Source organism: Erpetoichthys calabaricus, chromosome 3 (assembly GCF_900747795.2).
Source record: "Erpetoichthys calabaricus chromosome 3, fErpCal1.3, whole genome shotgun sequence".
Classification (NCBI taxonomy): domain Eukaryota; kingdom Metazoa; phylum Chordata; class Cladistia; order Polypteriformes; family Polypteridae; genus Erpetoichthys; species Erpetoichthys calabaricus.
The window spans coordinates 80,504,335-80,525,240 of NC_041396.2; the positions used below are offsets into that span (position 1 = coordinate 80,504,335).

Sequence of the window (20,906 nt, forward strand, 5' to 3'; positions counted from 1 at the left end):
AGGGACTGCCCTGGCTTTCTTATGAATCTGGAAGTGCTTCCAACTGGCCACGTCATGTCACCAGAAGTGCCCCCAGGTCCAGCATAAAAAGGAGCCCGCTGTAACACTTGGATGAGTCAGAGTCAGAGTTGGGAGGCAGTGGGCTACGCTCTAGGAAGAAAGAAGGAGAGAGAAGACAGAAGGGGAGAGAACTTAAAAAGGCTACTGTATATGCTGTAATGTAATTGTATTGAGCTGTCTGGATTAAAAATCCTTACATTTGTACCCGGAGTTGTGTTTGAGTTTTGGGGCTTGGTGGCACTCCCTACTGTTCACAATGGCCAATAGAGCTAGCCGCTCAGTTAGAAATAGGCTTGCAGTACCCAGCACGAGGACAATTTCACATACCACAAAGAGCAATATTTTTGTAGATAAGAAATTACATTGTGCATACAACAGAAAACTGAAAAAAGAAATTGTATAAGAAGACAAAATTGAGGGTTGTTATAAACATTTTTATAACAAATTAAATTAGTGAAAGAAGCCTATTGCTACCCAACTTTACCTTGATGCAACACCATCACTGGTCACAATAAATCTGTTTCCTAGCCCCAGCTTTATATGACCATCCAGATTTATTTGGAATGTCATTGATCCTGACTGAAACATTCTGCTCTAACCCATGACAGTTATGACACAGGTATCTTATTTTCTGTAATGGGTATTTTTCTTTTGACAGGTCCTTTCATGTATTCCCATTTTTAAATGCCTTTCCAGTCTTTCATTGTTGTTTTTTTATATAATTATAACGGTGATATCATCTCAGTGCCATTTTGTTTTGGTGGTTGTCATCGTTTTGGACTAATTTCATGGTGGCAATCATATTGTTTATAGCAACGGTATGTGTTGCTACCAAGAAGACTTAGTACTAAGATTTCTGCTTATTATTATTATTTTTTTTACTTCATTTCAGAATCATAAATTGGGTCTTGATGAATAGCTTTAAAACCAGTCTTTCTGTTTTTATTGACTGTCTGCCTGGCTCTGACTACACCACTGCTCATTCTTTTTAATATGTTAATTGCTCTAGCTACAAACTGAGCCACAACAATAACCATATGCTCTGAATCCAGCTTGGAAGTAGGTAAGAATTTGTGTCCTTTTACCCTGACTTCTTATCAAGTCTACGATTGCCTTCCCATCTAAACTGAATACAAATGCACCAGTTTGAATCTGAAGACCTGTACACTTTGCCAAAGGCCCATTATAGCTAAATTTGTCACCAAACAGAAGACACTTAAGCTATACATTGCACTTCCCCATACATAATAAACATGCCAATTTAAAAGGTTCTTTGCATGGCACATTGGGTGATCTGTTTATTTGTTCTTCCTTTCACATTGCTTCCTCCTCTTTACTTCTTCTATCTGCTCAGAATAAGATAAAAAGAACAGGGTTCTCAAAAAAGCCATGAAGGGGTTTTCAGTCTCGCTTGCCACTCTCACAGAGTATCTGACTATTAGCAACAAAAACTAACAGATTTTTTTTCCTTTGCAGTCAATAGACAAAATATAAAGTATAAATATTTTGTAAGTGACAGAGAAGAAAATGTAACAAAAATTTCAAATATCGTAGTTGGCAAATGTAGCATTGTAGTCATGTAGTCAGTAAAAATCAGGTTCTCAGATAAATCTAGGTCTACAAAATGAAGTTAAAACAAAATTGAACTCAAAGAGAATTCCAAGGTCATAGTTAACGCCATAAAGAAACTTTAGAATACCAGACAGAAATGCCCAAAGGGAATTTCAAATTAAAAAAAAGGAATTCCCAAAAGCCTAAACTCATTTTAGGGAATTCCTACTCAGTCCAAATTCTCGGTCCCTAAACTAAGAAAACAAAATCAAAACCTAAATAAACTTTGCTGCAAACAATTATTCTGAACAATTATCTTCTGAATTTGCACGCCAATATTTATAGCAATGCCTACCACATCACAGTGATGTTGTCACTTTTGAAATAATGACATCAACAGACAATGTCGAGGAATCAAGATAATAAACAGAAACCCAAACAAACAGTTAAAAGATTATCTATTTACATCAAACAGAACAAAATCAAGCTAAAAGGCTCTAGACCAGTGGTTCCCAGCCTTTTTTAGGCCATGCCCCACCTAGGCCTCTCTAAAATCATGATGTCCAGCCATCCATCCATTATCCAACCCACTATATCCTAACTACAGGGTCACGGGGGTCTGCTGGAGCCAATTCCAGCCAACACAGGGCGCAAGGCAGGAAACAAACCCCGGGCAGGGCGCAAGCTCACCGCAGAAAATCATGATGTCCCCCCCTGTAACATATACCTTATTCGTATTATTACCTATTCAAAAAGTGAACTCCTACTCACATGGAGGAAGCCCATAATATCATTAATTTGTCTAAACAAGCTTCCAAAGAACATGGAAACAAAAGAGGGAAAGGATAGCTGAATTACTGACAAAGAAATCACTAAGAAATTATAAAAAAATATAATATGAAGTAATATGAAAATACAGCAAATACAGTTTTGAAAACATACAATAAGAGATGTGATATTCATAAATATAAAATAACTTTCTTGACAGCTTTTTCTGCAATATTTTGATCATTTCATATTTTTGTTATATTGCAAAATTTTATAATCATTGTTAAAATTCATATTATTTTAATGGTGAAAATGATTTCTAAGTAGAAAAACCCAAGCTGGTTGTAAAAGCATAAATTAAAGGGTTCTTCAGCATCCTTTCTTTGTTTATATAAATATATAAATGTCTTTGTAAAAAATAAAAATTATTTGTTTATTTTTTTCTATCATTTTTAAGTGAATTTCTGTTTTTTCATTTTATAAATTGTTTAACATACCTAAATTCTCAAATTGCTCCCCTAAAAAAATTCTCAAAACTAATATCCTGCTATATACAGTACCTCTTAATACATTTTCTGGTGCTAGGAATGAAACTGGTGTGTGTGGCATATAGTGAGTTGTGATGAAATTAAAACAAAGGAGACTGGTCCCAGTTGTTTTTGATTTTAAAAAAGTGCAAAGATCCTGTGAAGAAAAAAAGTATATGTATGTTGCCAAATTGTGCTCATTTAGGAGTTGACATTTTAGACTAACCTGCTCTCTGTAGTGTCCCCACAGTCCTGCTAGACGTTTGTAACAATTTTTTCTTCAACCAAACATGTCACTTTGGACACTAAGGTCTAAATGTCAAAGCTAAAGTTAGGAAACCAAAGTTGAATTGTTCAGATATTTGTGCTTCTTTCACTTGTGGGTCAGACTGAGTTTAAACACATTGGTTTGTGGATAATAGGACTATGTACTTACAAATGCCAAGATTGTCACTGGAATCAAGTAATGAAATCACTTTCAGTTTCGAGTTGTGCATGTGCCTACAAGCAGATGGCAAGAGCACCACATAGAATGGCAAAAAGATGTCAAATGCATGTGACATTCACAGTAAAAAAAATGTAAACAAAACTTGATATATGAATAAACAGTAACAAAAAAAAATCCAGTTTCATAATGGTAGAAAACTAGTGCAGAGTCATCCACACCTGGTGCTTCATCAAAAGGGGAATTCTACCATGACAGTAGATAACAAAGGCAAGAAAGACAGATAGTGCACAGTTGATTTTTAATAAGGCAGAAGGAACAGGAGCTCAGGGAGATTACTGTAGATAATTTGATTAATATCCACGCATAAAGGGGGACCTCAGTTTTCATTTTGATTTAGATTGTTTAGTGTTATACTGAAGACTAATGCTGATCTTCTTACACTTCAATGGAACCTAATGAGAGCACCATAAACTGAATGCTCAGTTTCTGCAGAGGACGTTCATTAACCTGGACGATTCTGGCATACATTAGTTACTGGATGACGTGGTGTTTGAAGTGCCATCTGGAGACTGGCATTTTATTTACACACAATATCACCTGACCCTCAACTACTTCTTGATGGTAATGAGGTTGCACTGAAAGTACTCCTACATTTTGGGGCCAAAAAGGAGCTGCTTTGCTTTACTCAGGTGAGTTAGCGTTTGGAGTGGAGTTGGGCATCGGGAATAAGTGGAAGACAAAGACAAGAAGAAGGAATTAATAAAGAAGAAAGGTGGAGAAATGTTCAAAGAGATAATCTGTAAGAAGGTATTTGGCAAAACAAAAATACTTTCTTTGAGCTGGGACTGTGTTGGTGTAGTTGTGTCAAGGGGTTGGAACTCAGTTATGCCCCCTAGTGTCAATGCTATCCTTAATTTTGGGCCTTGTTACCACTCATTGAATTTCTCAAGAAACATACTAAAGACTCACTGAAGAAAGATCAAGGAGAGGCACATACTGTCAAGAAAGGTTTAATCAGGGAACACTAAATAGTATATTTTGCATCTTTATGAGTCTACCTTTTGCCTCCCATATTAATATAATAATGAAAAATAGTAGCAGGAAATACAGAATATGTGGTGGTATGGGTCTGTATTTGGTCATGTTAAACATCTTTTAGGTAGATTGAGTAGTGCAGGAAAGCCCAATTAGCCAAAAAGACCCAGTGAATAACTAAACGGTGGTGGACAATGGTGATTATTCCTTTAATTTGATTTGAGAGTGCATACTTGTTACAGAGATAGGATAACCTGGCTGTAGGACTACTGACACCCCCAATTAAACATCAGAAAGACTGCAGCGTATTGCTGAATACAGTGGAACTTCATCCTTTTATAGCAGCTGTCCATTAATTAATGACCTATTATAGTTACACGATTCATCCCACACATGTATGTAATTTTAAGTGCTTTATTAAGAATTGTTTACAAGGCACATTTCAAATGCAGTTACATGAGCATATTTTAAGCAAAAAGAAAGATAACAATAAAGAAAGTACAGTGCTTTCTAAACATGTATTCTTAAATTTAACATGGTAAAAAAGCTAGAAAAAAATAATGTATTGTCCCAAGAAAATCTATAAATTCTCTACTTGTAGCTAGTTTGTTATGTAAAATGGCATATGGTAAACTGAGTTCAATAAGGGATGGATAAATGTGCTGCTCCATTAAAGGGTACATGCTGAAAGGGGTGTTACCCGGGAACAGTGGACATTGTAAGAAGCCTGGGCCAAGTCCATCTAGCCAGTGGGGCAGTTGGCCTTGTGTATTTACTCAGCACAAAGGGAGGCAAGTACTTGCTGCTTGATATTATTTCTTTGTCACTAAGCACACTCACGTATTGACACAAAAATGACCTTGGCCATGTCTGCTAAGTTAACATGAATAAAAAAGGATATGGTTCCAAAAACGTTTTTTAAATGGTTTTTTCCATTATAAGGTCTCATCGAGTCAGGGCCTATACTGGTGATACTGGATACACACACACACACACACAGTTAGGCTCTGCCCTGGAAGCATTTGTATTCACACAAAGCAAGTTAATATCTAGCCAATAACTAAGAGGAAGAACCTTTATAGTCCACATAAACATATATTGGGCTGGATTAAAACCCAATTTCCACAAGTTGCAAGGCAGCAGTGCTAAATTAGGTGCTACCAGGCCAACCTGTACAATGTATATAATTTCATAACATATGAAATACTTAACTCTCCTTCATATTTTGTTAGACTTTCCAATACAATAAGCCAATTATATATACATATATATATATATATATATATATTGGACTGGCGCCCTGCCCGGGGTTTGTTTCCTGCCTTGCGCCCTGTGTTGGCTGGGATTGGCTCCAGCAGACCCCTGTGACCCTGTAGTTACGATACAGCGGGTTGGATAATGGATGGATGGATATATATACAGTATATATATGAAATAATGTATGAATGTATGTATAGCTCTGCAATCTACTGTACACATATTCTCTCACATAGACATTGTGCATCACCATAATCTATGTGACAGAAAATCATGACTGGTATGACTGGTCCTGTGACACATCTCATTTGGATCAATGTGATGTACGGCACAGTAAAGGTTATAAGGAGCCCGCTATATATTCATTAGAAAGTGCTAGAGATGCTGTCAAAGCACTTCCAGTTAGTGCTAGGGGGTGGAAGCCTTGACCATGTTTTTTTAGAAGGAACACTTAATTGAGTTCACATCTCAGAACAAAGCTTGATTTTCTGTTCCTTATAGGATTGAACAGGTACATGTACAGTAGTTGACACATTAGTGCCAAATATCCATATTATGAAAATAGGTCAGGGTTTTACAAAGATGGGGGCTGAGTGAATACAACACTTTATAATTATTATCCAGCATCAGTAATTAATGTTTGAAACATTGGAGAGGAAGGCCTGAAATGTTGTTGCAGAAAGTACTGGGGCCCAAGTTTATTGTATTATTCTCCCTATGACCTTCACTGTATTAAGGATTGTACATACCTGTGATGCTCAACAATTGCAGAGTGAATAATATATGGAACATTCAAAAATGTATTTACATACAAGCAGACAGAAAGTAAAGGCTCCTAAAATGACTCCACTGGAGCCAAGCTGTTCAGCATCCAGGCCTACAAAGCCATCTTTAAATTCTTGCAATCATATCCATTCATTTTAAGATAGCCTTAAATCAAAGAAATTTAAAAAATAAGTGCATATTTGATAAATTAGAGAGTTATTTTCATTCATCCGTCCATTCATCCATTTTCTAGTCTTTCAATCTTCTCTTACAGTGGTGGGAAGTATTCTGAATTCATATCAAAATGAGGTTTTGGTACAAATGAAGACTGCAATACTTAATAGGATTTCAAAAAAAGTTAATGGCATGATTTAGGTAACATAAAAGCATTAAAAGGAGAGATCCAAAGTGGAACTGAAGTCTATATTGAAGGATTCTGGAATTAATACTGATAAGCTGTTGATCCTATTAAAGACACACTGTTGTTGTCAGCTGATTCAAGAAGAGTTCTGAAATTCCTGACAGTAGGAATGGAGACTGGGGAAAGGGTGATGCTTAAATTGTCCCCATGTGCTCCATGACAACAGTATGGTCTTGCAGGACACATTATCCATGTAGTAAGGATAAACAGGATCTAAAGGCTTTAAGTAAATACTTTCAGAAGAGGGAGACAAGCTTGGTTTCTTCTGCTGCTACTCTTCAGAGAGCTGTGCAATTCAATGCGTGCTTCTGGTAATTTAACAAGAGTAGTGCTATAGGCCTGCAATGATTCATACAAGTATCTCAACACAGAGGAAAACCTGGAGAACATGAAAGCTCAGTCAAAATTGTAACATAATTCATCTCGATGTGGCAACCAAAGGTATTAGCTAATGAAAATCATTTATCCAAAATGACAGAGAACTGTAGATATTACACCATTACACTGAAAATGAATGTTGTTGAAGGCATGAAAGAGAAAGGGAGCACTGAAGCTTATGCAGGAAAAGTAGTACATTCAGTTGAAGCTTTGCAAATGGTGGCCTCCTTCCATTCCTCCTTGAGCAAACCTGAAAGAACAACAGACATATCAAAAATAAAAACCTTTCCAGTGCTGCAAGTTGTTCTATCATGTGAAGAACGTTCATATGTGGGTATTGGCGTGGATTGAGTTACACAGGGCATTGCTATGAGTCATTTGTGAGAGCCATAGGTTGTTCACCTCCATTGAAGAAGTCAGTAGTGTGAGTCATTTCTGGAATTGTTTTGGAGAGAAAGACCAAGACGAGTACAGTACTCCTAAAAATACTGCTTTGTTTCCTATATTGGAATACTGTTGGTGGTTATCAAACTAATTGAGTTAGAACCGTTGTCTTCATTTATGCAGATAGACAGGTGATATGCCTGACTGGTAAGTGATCAAAAAAGTTACAGGTTTAACTTAAAGCCCGAGATAATTATGCCTATCAATAGACCTGTGTTGGGCTGGTGCCCCGCCTGGGGATTTGTTCCTGCCTTGCACCCTGTGTTGGCTGAGATTGGCTCCAGCAGACCCACGTGACCCTGTGTTAGGATATAGCGGGTTGGAAAATGACTGACTGACTTATCAATAGACTAACTGCAAGAATAACAGCTGTAAAGAGCTTTGGGATAGATGTTGTCATGAAAGGCATCACACATAGTACATAAATAATAATAATAATTCATTACATAAAGCAAAGAATGCTTTAATTTCTCTATTTTTTCTTATTAGTACGGGGCTAAAATTATCAGGAAACAGCAGGATGCTTGGGAGTTTGATCAAACTAGCCACTTGTTGCTAAAAAGAGAAAAATGGACATGCCAGTACTAGAAAGGATCCCTAGGAAGTGCAAAGCAGAAGACGACTGTGATGTAGGCATGTACAATTAGGTGTCACACTTACATTTAAATGTTTCTGAAAAGGTTAATTTGAACTCAGTCTTACCTAAATGTTTGTCAAGGCCATTTTCTGCAGAGATTTTATAGTGGAAGTGGCGACATCATTCACAAAGAAACCCTTTTTTAGTCCTTTCTGCAAAAGGAAGAGAAAAACAAAAACAAACAAGACAGATTAATGAAGCAGATGTCACCTTCTTATAGAACACTCTATTACATAACAGCATGTTGGCCTTTCCACATTAACTTGCAGTGCAAGTTTCTCATTTGCAAATTGGAAGGAAAGTGGAAGGTTTCAGGCATCGGCTGCATGATATTTTTAAAGGTTATTGGGATACAAAGCTACTAAAAGGACAATTAAGAGAGTAGGAGCAAAGAATCCTACATGTAAATTAAAGTCCATTTGCAAAGTCTGTTGTACATTACACAAATATAAATTAAACTCAAGACAATTCATATGCCCTAAATCTCCATCTCAATTATGTTTGTGTATACTCAGCATAACAAGAGGCATGACAAAAACACCGTACAGGCAGAACTCATTCATTATGTGCCACATTGACAGATTTTTCCCCAACTCATCAGAAACGTCTTCAGTAATTCTGAATGTTCTTTCAACACACATTGGCACATTTGTCAGTGACTGTGGATTTTTGAAAGTGATCCTAGCATCTTTTTTAAAGAAACAGAAATTATGCAAATAGTGTTTAAGGTAAGCATGTCACAAACTATGAAAAGCTATTTGTTAGAGATGAGAATAAACTGTGATTTTGAGGAATTCAATGCTATGAGACTTCAAGAAAAATCAAACTGAAAAAAACTTTTAACATAAAAACTCAAAATTTAGTAAACTAAACAGTTCTATGCAAGAAAATCATACATCCCAAACCAATAAAGAGCATAGTAATACATTACAGATGTTTAACGTCTATAGCCATGCCTATTAATAAATGAAGTCCCATTCTGATTCACCAAAGCAAACATGGGAATGTCTAGTGCACTGAATAATTCAAGAAGTATTTTCAGAACAAACTAGTTGTAAGCAGTTTTGACCAGGAGCCATGCTACTTGAGAAAATATTAACATTTTACATAATTTCAGTACAACACACAACATTACAAGATATGCCATGAAAAACTAAAAAATAAATTTTGCATTTCTTCTCTCATTGCCACAGAGCCTTTATGTTTATGCCAGTATTCTTGCATTCTTTTATGCATATAACTCTAGATAAACAGCTTGGTTTACATTCCTGGTCATGTTCAAAATTAAAAACTTTTAAAGAATATTCTTAAATACCCAAGTTTCCAAAATAATTTTGTGTATGGAAAAGTTTGCTAAGGTACTTATGTTTTTTCTTCCTATAATCAGGGACTGTTCAGGACATTTACATGCAGTAAAACACCACCTGGAAAACAAAAAATGGTTGGTTGGGGGCTTCAAGTGTCAGCTTTAGGGTCTATTTTTAGGCTCATTAATTATAAGTGACTTTCAATACAAGATTAATAAGAAGAATGAAAGAAAGAAATGTGATTATGGCATTTACTTTTTGAAATAACCTGCTAGACCAGTTACTGTTGTCTTGATATTATATCTATTGGAGACACTATACCAAAGCAGAGAAAGACTAAAACAGAATCTAAAAAAGGCATTTGTTAGGTGTTTTATTTCCAGATCCATCATTTCAGAAATGAAAATAACTGTAATTTCCAACTCATTAAACCATATCTTGACTCGTTTTTTCCATTACGGGGTTTGTGGAAGATGAGAGTTAACAGGACTAAAGTGAATTGACTAGAATGTGAATTTAGAGTCTCCATTTAATGTAACCACAGATGTGAGATAAAACCAGCGCTGCAAACGTAATCCATACAAAGAAGAAAAACCTACAAACTCCAGACAGTGACCAGGCTTAGAAACAAATCCAGGCCCATGGAGCTATAAAGCACTACCACTAGAAACTGAACCATCCATCCATCCATTTTCTAACCCGCTGAATCCGAACACAGGATCACGGGGGTCTGCTGGAACCAATCCCAGCCAACACAGGGCACAAGGCAGGAAACAATCCTGGGCAGGGTGCCAACCCAACGCAGGACACACACAAACACACCCACACACCAAGCACACACTAGGGCCAATTTAGAATCGCCAATCCACCTAACCTGCATGTCTTTGGACAGTGGGAGGAAACCGGAGTGCCCGGAGGAAACCCATGCAGACACTGCCTGACGCTGCCTATTCCAAGCAAGCTTATGTTCCCTTTATATCATGAGTGCCATACCAACAATATTGTATACAAAGATCTTTAATTGGAATAAAACAATATGAAAATGTTATAGACCTCCATTGAATAACTTTGAAAGCAGACAGTCCAAAGTCTAAGTATGAAAATGTGGGAAGTTAACAAAAGATACACCTTCAGTATGACAAAGTTTTACATTTTTTGGTCTTAAGAAAAACTGGAAAAGCGTCTTACACAGAAGGGACAGCATGGTGCGGTAAGCACAGAGTTTGCATGTTCACTCTGTGTCTGCATGGGTTTCATCCTGATGTTCCAGTTTCTTCCCATGCTAAATTGGCTCTAATGTGTGTTGGTGTGTGGTGTTCCACTTGCAATGGACTACTGCACCATCCAGGGTTTGTTCTTGCCTTGTGTCCTAAGCCCTTATCAGCTATAAGATTGAATACCTAAAGCCATCTAAAGTGATCTTAAGTGAAATAAAATTTAGAAAGAAATACTGTATACACAAAATTTACTTACAATTGCTTCAATTTATTTTGGGAAAAATGATCCTCAATGTATAGCAAAATTATGAATGAATGTCTTTTTGCAATTACTGTAGAGTCATTTGTTTTAGTAGTATATCATAGATGTATAAGAGCATACAAAGTTGAGGCAAATGCTTGTTACTTCTAGTGAGAAAATCACATAAGTGCTTTTTCTCTCCTACTTGTTGGAAGGCTATTATAGATGGCACTGAAAACATTTCTAACCAGTAGGACAATCTCCTGAGTGTTGTCTCCTACTACACCCCACAATAATGGAGGAGCATGGATATCAAAATAATATGTACTGCTAAAACATAGTTTAGCGGATTATATAGTCAATTAAAATGTTTTTACACCTCTCTGTTTTTTTATGATTAAGTATTTCTTTTGGTCAAGTTTTATCTTCCTACTCCTCTTTCATTGATGTGATATACTGCTTGAAAAATATCTTCATTGTTCCTTTTGCTAAATACAATGAACCAAAACTTTAAACAAAGGTTAAATGTTAAGTTAAGATTTTACTGTATCTAGCTAAGGCTGCTAAAAAAGTTTAAATATTGTTGTGTTATTGAAGGCACACAATGTGATTTCCAAGTGTCACATAATAGCAACTGGACAGTGTTGCTAACAACAGCAATGCCAGAAAAAAATATTGCATCAATGAAAAATAAAATGGGAGCATAGAAATAAACAAAAATAATAGTAAAAATGAATGACTAATACAGTATTAAACATAAATGCATAAAATCTAATTTTCTGAAATTCTACACTCCTAATTCATGACAACCTGAGAGTAAACTAATGACCCACAAAATTCTTCAGTAATCCATCCATCCATTAGCCAACCCGCTATATCCTAACTACAGGGTCACGGGGGTCTGCTGGAGCCAATCCCAGCCAACACAGGGCGCAAGGCAGGAAACAAACCCCGGGCAAGGCGCCAGCCCACCGCAGAATTCTTCAGAAATCTAACTTAAAATCAGACTGTAAGCTCACAGATATTTGTAAGTGATGAAAAGCACTTTTGACAGAAAAACTCTTACTGTGGAACGAACATAAGCAGTAAGAAGTATGTTAGCCATTTGCTGACAAAACATGTGGACTGGAGGCTGTGACATTCTTTCTTTTTGTTAAATTTCTGACGCATGCAATAAACATTAAAGAGCAATGCAAATGGTCCCTAAAAGGTACTGTATCCAACAATCCCTAGAGCTTACACCAAACATGGCTAAGCATCAGAACAGGATAGTGTTAAAGCATAACATTTCTGATTGCTGAAACAGCTTGGCTGCAGGCTCCTGTGTCACATCGTACTCTATCCAAAGATAAAAGCCTTGGCCTAATGGTATGGTGTGTGACTGCAAGAAAATCATTTAGCTCTCCCTCTTACTTTAGATATACATACTGTAATACATATAAACATTTTATTTTAGTGCTGTGCTTGTAAACACGTTTAACATGATGCTAGTAGGAATTAGTGCAACATGAAAAACACACATTTTTGTTAATTCTTCATTCTTTCTTTCCCACCAACATTTTTCAAAATATATACGGTAGCCAAAGCAAGTTGAGATGTAAATGCAGATGGAAATGTCTGATGTGAATGGCGGGTGAAACATGAGATAAATGAACTTAAACATTTCTAGGTCATAATAAAGTAATCACTGCCCAAGAGAAGAACAATTTTGGCCCTAAGATTATTTTTGGCACTGCTGTGAGAACAGGATGTGCTGAAGTGCAGCTCTACTTACGGAAGAAGAGGTGCCTGACACAGTTTTTAGCCCTGAAGCCAAAGCACACTCTGTAAAAATCTGGTGGTACAGCAATCCAAACAATGCGCTCTTAGTGCTGGGGTTATTGTCTTGCAGAGAGAAATTACTTTATTTTGTTCTTTGTTACAAAAAGTAATTGTAAGTATCACAAGTCAAAAAAAAGCAGGAATATCCATAAACTGAGGGAAACATGAGTGGATGTGCAGGCTCTTAGCAAGCTGTCTGTGACAGGTTTACTGCTGTGCATGAAATAATAAGCATTAATATTAATAAACTACACTACCCACCCTGACAAAATATTTACTGAACAATATGCAGTTCCACAGCAGGAATTATCCCTCTGCATGCCTGTACTTCATTTCAACAATAAGGCAATGCTCTATCATGCATAAAGAATAAAATCAAAATGGATTAAAATGGAAAAAGGGTTGTGTGATAATGCAGTTGACTCATCACTCCAAAAACTCATTGACTCTGTGTATAGGGTTTGCTAATTCTACACATGTTCATGTGGGGTTCTCCTAGTATTTCCATTTTCCAAAAATGTGTGAATTAGGATAATCCGAAATGCTAAAAATCAGATTAGTGTGGGTGTGTGAGAGAGTGAACCCTTCAGTGGACTGACATTCCATCAAAAATTGGACTTCTGCTCAATCTTCCCGGAAGAAGCTCCTGCTGTCCAATATCCAAAAATGTATAAAACAATATTGGCAAATAAACAGCTTTTGCATATACAATTCAATGAAATAGATTACGAAAACATAAAGGTATCCAGCAATCTCTTTCAAAACAACAAGAAATTTAAAAATTCAATTGAATTCAAGGTGACACAAAAATAAACCTAATGAATCATATTAATTGATGTCAGTGAACTAGGAGAAACATTTGTTTGAGATCAGTTTCTAAAGTGTTTTTCACATTTCATTGTTATACAACACTAAATCACAGTGGATTTCATTTGGCTTTTTTGACGCTGTGTTAGAGAAATCTCTATTAAATAATCAGTTGAAGCTCTGGATGATTCAAAAGGTTCTTTTCTTATACCAAAATACCTAGGGAGACAAGCACAGTTACCTCATGCAGAACAGCAAGGTTATTTATTGTAGGTGGATCTACCATTCTATTATGAACAGATACAGCAAACAGGCAGGGTTGGGGTCAGGTGTGGCCAAGTTATAATACTCCCTGCATCACCCATCGAGTGACTGGTGCTTTGTGTGTGGCAGAGGTCAGCTTGTAATTGTTTCCGTGGCGCTGCGAACCTTCGGTTGCCTCTGCAACGGACAAGCAACCCTCAAGAGATGGGCAGTCACACTTCTGCGTGTCGTTCCGTTGGGGAGAGTCTCAAAAGGGTGCAGAAGTCACACAATATAAATGTTAATGTTAAACCTTTCTCACAACTCCCAGTGTCACACAGTTCACATGACCCTCAATGTTAAACATCTCCCATAAAGTTTCTTCATACCTTTTGCTTGCAGTTCATCATGAACATGATCAACAGAAAAAGACAGCGCTCTTTAATGTCAACGAGAATACAGATCTCTGCAAAGTGGTCTAAATTAATTGAAAATATAAAACAAAAAATAATTGGTCACTTAAGTATTCACTCGCCTTAAAATGATATACCTAAAGCATCACTGGTGCAGCCAGTATGGTTTTAGAAGTCACACAACTAGTTCAATGGAGATCCCCCTTCTGTAGTCAAGAGTATTCAACTGACATAACTGAACATCACTTAAAATGTTCTGCAACTGTTGTTGTCCTGTCTAGATCACCCAACCTTCACCCAACTTATTCCCCTGTTATATGTCTATCAGCAGTGCCAATTCATGTCTGTTGGATCAAAGGTACTTGCTCCCTGTCGCTCCCCACCTCTCTGAGCTGATCCATGCCAGAACTGAGACTGCCCAGGAACAACGTACTAAGATATAGATGAATTTTAGCAAAAAATAAATAAAATAAAACATGTGATTGTTTTCTTTCTACCATCGACACAACCAGTGTACAAAGCTTGTCTCTCTCTCTCTCTCAGGTTTGATCCACCAGCGTTACCATATTTTACTTTTGGTAAACTTATTTGATACAACATCATTTTCAGAACTGTTTAAGACATTGCCAGACTATTTCAGAAGGATATACAGTGAGGATGAAAGATGAATGTTATCAATTATGAAAAATAACATTTTAGTGATATTAATATTAACCAATAACGGAAAGCTTTTGTTTTGAACACTCACTAATGTTTGATAAGTTTGACCCTTTTCAGAAAAATAAATACAGGACTAGGCTAAATCTAGAAACATTACTTACCCACACAAAAAACTATTAATAACCCCTTGTTAAAATTTCTAAATGCATTAAAAGGGAGGGTGGATTAAAGAAATATCACCTTCAGTTGTGCTTTGTATGAGTTCAGTACATAACAATTTAAAAGTAAAAAATAAAATGGTGGCACAAAACAATTCTGGAGGATTTATGCCAAAAAAAGGGTTGTGTACTTTGGCCTAGAGCTATCATGTGATATTTCATAAAATATTCATCAATAGTCTGCAATACTTAAGCATTTGCTTTGAATGATACAGGGGCTATTATCTAAAATCATGCTGTGGAATTGCTATCAGCAGAAGCCAGGATCCAAGATCATTACCAGCTTCGCAGCATTGAGTTTAAGAGCGGGGGCCCTGACCAGGTCATACAAGATTTTGCAGGCCTTTGCTTAAAAAAGTTTGGGAACCCCTGGCGTAATCTACACAACGAAAACAAAAGAACACTTCAAGCAACTCTGTAAGAAGGTGATTGAAAAGCACAAATCAGGGGATGGATGCAAGAAAATATCCAAGACAGTGAATATCCCTTGGAGTCCAGTTAAATCAATCATTAAAAAATTGAAAGAGTGCAGCACAGCTATAAATCTGCCTAGAACAGGCCATATGCAAAAACTGAGTGATCATGCAAGAAGAGGACTAGTGAGGGAGGCCACCAAGAGACATTTGAGAACTATGATGGTGTTATAAGCTACAGTGCTAAGACTGGAGAGAATGTGCATACATCGACTGTTGCCCAGGTGCTTCATGGAGAGAATGGTTATGTGATAAGTTATTTTGTGTTTTATATTTACAATTAATTTAGATCACTTTGCAGAAATATGTTTTCATTTTTACATTTAAGTCTCTTTTATGTTGATTAATGTCAAAAATTCAAATTAAACCTCAGTGATTGAAAGCTGTAATAATTCCAAGGGGGTGAATACTTTTCATTGGCACTGTACATATGGAGAGTGTTTTATAAATGTTTCAACGTTTCATATTCAAGCTTCAAAATGGAAAGACAAGTGGAAATAAACATGTGAGGAATCAGGTAGTTAGAGACAGCAAAAGTTCAGTTATGTAAGAGAATAGAAAATGTTTGCAGAGATTCATCTCTTAATATTGTTTGGTAGGCATACCTCTTTAAACAGATTCTGAAGCTCCTTCTGTCCCCAGAGATCATACATTAAGAGGGAAGCAGATTTCAAAGATTTAGGATCTGACCTGTAAAAATGTGGACTATAGTTATTATAATGGTTTTAGTATTTTGTTTTAATTCAATTAAAATTTTTGTATGCTATACCACTGTTAAGAGACATGTGACATAGCTATAATTAACTATGCTTTGATCTAAGAAAAAACAGATTACATTTTGATACAATACTCTTTACAAAAGAAACAAGGTGAGTGTATTTTTGTTTATCTGGTTGCACAAATGTTTAATTTCAGACAACTGAAACTAGATTTAACTGAGGTCTAACAAAATGAACTTTGGATAAAAGACAGGGGTCTTCCTGAGAGTCATACCTGCGTAAGGTAACGTCATGCAGCACTGTCAGCAACTGGCCATCAGCCAGCGTCCTCTTGGCAATTCCAGTGTCAGCCATTGCCAGTAAATGAAAAGTGTTACACGCTGTTGACATAAGATCATCTGAGGCTTTTGGATTGTTACCTGTATCCCTTATCATATTGGAAAGATCAGGGAGGACTTGTTGACCTAAATAGATAGATAGATAGATAGATAGATAGATAGATAGATAGATAGATAGATAGATAGATAGATAGATAGATAGATAGATAGATAGATAGATAGATAGATAGATAGATACTTTATTAATCCCAAGGGGAAATTCACATTCTCCAGCAGCAGCATACTGATACGAAAAACAATATTAAATTAAAGATTGATAATAATGCAGGTAAAAACAGACAATAACTTTGTGAAATGTTAACGTTTACCCCCCCGGCTGGAATTGAAGAGTCGCATAGTTTGAGGGAGGAACGACCTTCTCAGTCTGTCAGTGGAGCAGGACAGTGACAGCAGTCTGTCGCTGAAGCTGCTCTTCTGTCTGGAGATGACACTGTTTAGTGGATGCAGTGGATTCTCCATAATTGATAGGAGCCTGCTTAGCGCCCGTCGCTCTGCCACAGATGTTAAACTGTCCAGCTCCATGCCAACAATAGAGCCTGCCTTCCTCACCAGTTTGTCCAGGCGTGAGGCGTCTTTCTTCTTAATGCTGCCTCCCCAACACACCACCGCGTAGAAGAGGGTGCTCGCCACAACCGTCTGATAGAACATCTGCAGCATCTTATTGCAGATGTTGAAGGACACCAGCCTTCTAAGGAAGTATAACCGGCTCTGTCCTTTCTTACACAGAGCATCAGTATTGGCAATCCAGTCTAATTTATCATCCAGCTGCACTCCCAGGTATTTATAGGTTTGCACCATCTGCACACAGTCACCTCTGATGATCACAGGGTCCATGAGGGGTCTGGACCTCCTAAAATCCACCACCAGCTCCTTGGTTTTGCTGGTGTTCAGGTGTAGGTGGTTTGAGTCCCACCATTTAACAAAGTCATTGATTAGGTCACTATACTCCTCCTCCTGCCCACTCCTGATGCAGCCCACGATAGCAGTGTCGTCAGCGAACTTTTGCACGTGGCAGGACTAAGAGTTGTATTGGAAGTCCGATGTATATAGGCCGAACAGGACCGGAGAAAGTACAGTCCCCTGTGGGCTCCTGTGTTGCTGACCACAATGTCAGACGTGCAGTTCCCAAGACGCACATACTGAGGTCTGTCTTTAAGATAGTCCACGATCCATGCCACCAGGTATGAATCTACTCCCATCTCTGTCAGCTTGTCCCTAAGGAGCAGAGGTTGGATTGTGTTGAAGGCGCTAGAGAAGTCTAGAACAGGGGTAGGCAACGTCGGTCCTGGTGAGCCGCAATGGCTACAGGTTTTCATTCCAACCCAATTGCTTAATTAGAAACCAATCATTGCCAATCTCAGACCTTATTTAATTTTATGGCTTGTTAGTCTGTGCAATGTAAGGCTCTTATATCGTAGATTTTTTTCCTTTCCAAGGATATCATGCAAATGATATGAAGCCTAAAACAGATCATTTTCAGTCTGTAACATTTTTCTATTAAGTGTTTTATTAAATCAAACAGTGCATGATGAACACACACAGATGTAATTGGAAAAAAGCTAGCTGGAGAACTGCTGGCTGCTTTGTCTTTTACATCTTATTGCTAATAAGGAGCAATTAAAACACTGAATGCAGCAGTTTAAGATTGAAATAAGCAATTAAGGTTGGAGAACCTTAACAAGCGAGACCACTAAAATGAAGCATCAAAATGTCACTTAAGCAATATGTGCTTCATCAGCAATAATTGAGTTCTCGTTAAGGAACTGGGTTGGAACAAAAACCTGCACATACTGCGGCTCACCAGGACCGACGTTGCCTACCCCTGGTCTAGAAACATAATTCTTACAGCACCACTGCCTCTGTCCAAGTGGGAGAGGGACCGGTGTAGCTCACTAGGATGTGATACCTTTGGGACTGGGGTGATGCAAGATGTTTTCCAAAGCCTCGGGACTCTCCCCTGTTCCAGGCTCAGGTTGAAGATGCGTTGTAGAGGACCCCCCAGTTCCGATGCACAGACCTTCAGCAGTCGTGGCGATACTCCATCTGGACCCGCTGCTTTGCTAGCACGAAGTCTCCTCAGCTCTCTGCTCACCTGCGCCTGTTGTAATTATGGGTGGGGATGTCTCTCCTATGCTGGTATCGGCAGAAGGATGTGTGGAGGGTGCAGTACTCCGAGGTGAGAGTGAGAGTGGGTTAGGGTGGTCAAACCTGTTAAAGAAGTTGTTCATTTGGTTTGCTCTCTTCACGTCTCTCTTGATGGTGGCACTCTGCTTCGAGCTGCAGCCAGTGATGATCTTCATCCCATCCCACACTTCCTTCATGCTGTTATTCTGCAACTTCTGCTCCAGCTTTCTTCTGTACTGCTCCTTCGCCGCCCTGAGATGGACTCGGAGTTCCTTCTGCACGCACTTGAGCTCATGCTGATCACCACTTTTAAAAGCATTTTAAACATCACATTTTGAAATCTGTTATTAAGTAACACAATTTACAAGTGATGACAGAAAAAAACACCCCAGCTATTCTGCAAAGTTTTTGAAAACATAAGGTACTTCCTATTTATATACTGAGGTTGGCCGTAATGCAGTGCATAACATTACTTAATAAGAGAATTTATTTTTACCATGTAGTTAAGCCTGTAATCACATGAAGACAGAGCTATATGGCAACCTCAAGCCATTAGACTGACTCATAACCCCCAAATTACCCCATGCTTGCTGATGTTCAACTATATCATCTACAGTGGTTTCAGCTGCTAGGAGAGAGATGATGGGTGATATAGAAAAGTAAATGTTTCTGTGATGCTGTGAGACTAGTCCTTCCATCATGCAGAAATTAGGCATGCTTTGTTAGTTGTTATTTTGGGATAATGACTATGTTTCTGTATGTTTGCACACCACAATCAAAATAAATAAGCAAGTAAATAAATGAATAATTTTGCAGTTTTAGGAGGCCATCTGAACTTTGCTTGATGTTAACCTAGTGCTTACTGCATTTATAAATTAAATCCCTTCTTATTCATATTCTTTATTTTATTTGAGTTCATATCCATCCACTATATGTATTCATTCACCCAGCCAGCAAGAAAATGTCTGTCTTCTTTTCTGTTTGGAGTCAATGGCAGTTAACAGCAAGAGGTAAAGTTAGGCACTAATCCTTATCAGAATGCTCTCACTCATATTAATCCAGTTTACAGTGCCCAGTCCACCTAAAAGATTTCTTAGGGATATGGGAGAAAACCTACACAAATGTAGTTAGAATACGGAAGCTCTGCACTTCAAGGCATTCAAACCAGAATTCACACACAGTGGACTGCTAATGTCATCTGATGCATCAATGTGCTGCCCTACTCTCAATATAAACAAAAATAAAAATGATATTTTTTACCACCTATAAGAACTATTCCTTTTTGTATCAAAAGTTGCTTGTCTCATTATTGTGTCTTAACTTAGGGACATGAAACAGAATTAATAAAAATTTTTTTTTCTTTTTTTATTTTAATGAAGCACATGAATGCCAAAATGTAGAAATGGTAGGTTCTATTATTTAATCTCCCCAGGTTTTACAGTAGTGTTAAATTTCACATATTTCTTGTATCTGCCTGATGTTCCTACATATACTCCGTTTTTTATATCTCAAAGATGTTCAGTTAGGTTAATTTTCAATAATAAATTTTACAATTTATTCTTCTAAGAAGACAGCTTTAAAATTATAAATTAGTAACAGGAAACTACCAAAAATACAGGCATACAGTATACCCATGTAAATATGCAAAACATACCTACTCCAAAAATCATAAATTAATAAATAAGTATCAATGTTTTATATTATTTGAAATTGGAGAAAATCAAATTCTCAGTTAGAGGATCTGCACAAATTTTTTTCAAAACCTGGCAGGATCTAATCAATAATATTTTAGAATAAGAGAAATAACTATTACCGCATTTAATTCCCTTCTCCATCTCTTATTTACAAATATATTTTTTTCTCCCTTTCTTTTGTTTATTGTTGCCTTATTAAAAAGCCCTAAGCAATTCTCCTTTGGCTAAGCTCTCCTTCTCAGGGGTGGGGTTTGATTTGTCTTCAATTTTGTTTGGTTAT

The 20,906-nt window shown here is 37.3% G+C and overlaps 1 protein-coding gene across 2 annotated transcripts in view; it reads right to left on the minus strand.

Moving 5' to 3' along the window:
- Window positions 1-4,789: 4,789 nt before the first annotated feature.
- Window positions 4,790-20,906, minus strand: part of LOC114648138 (plakophilin-1) — an 87,121-nt gene continuing 71,004 nt past the window's right edge. The window contains exons 11-14 of one of the 2 annotated variants that reach the window (XM_051925468.1): window positions 16,685-16,874; window positions 16,297-16,381; window positions 8,357-8,443; window positions 4,790-7,449 (exon numbers count right to left, since the gene is read on the minus strand). In XM_051925468.1, the coding sequence (XP_051781428.1) occupies window positions 8,357-8,443; window positions 16,297-16,381; window positions 16,685-16,874 (362 nt within the window). In that variant the 3' untranslated portion in view covers window positions 4,790-7,449. Of the gene's footprint in view, window positions 7,461-8,356; window positions 8,444-16,296; window positions 16,382-16,684; window positions 16,875-20,906 lie in introns of both variants that reach the window. The other variant, XM_051925466.1, reaches the window with a different exon arrangement.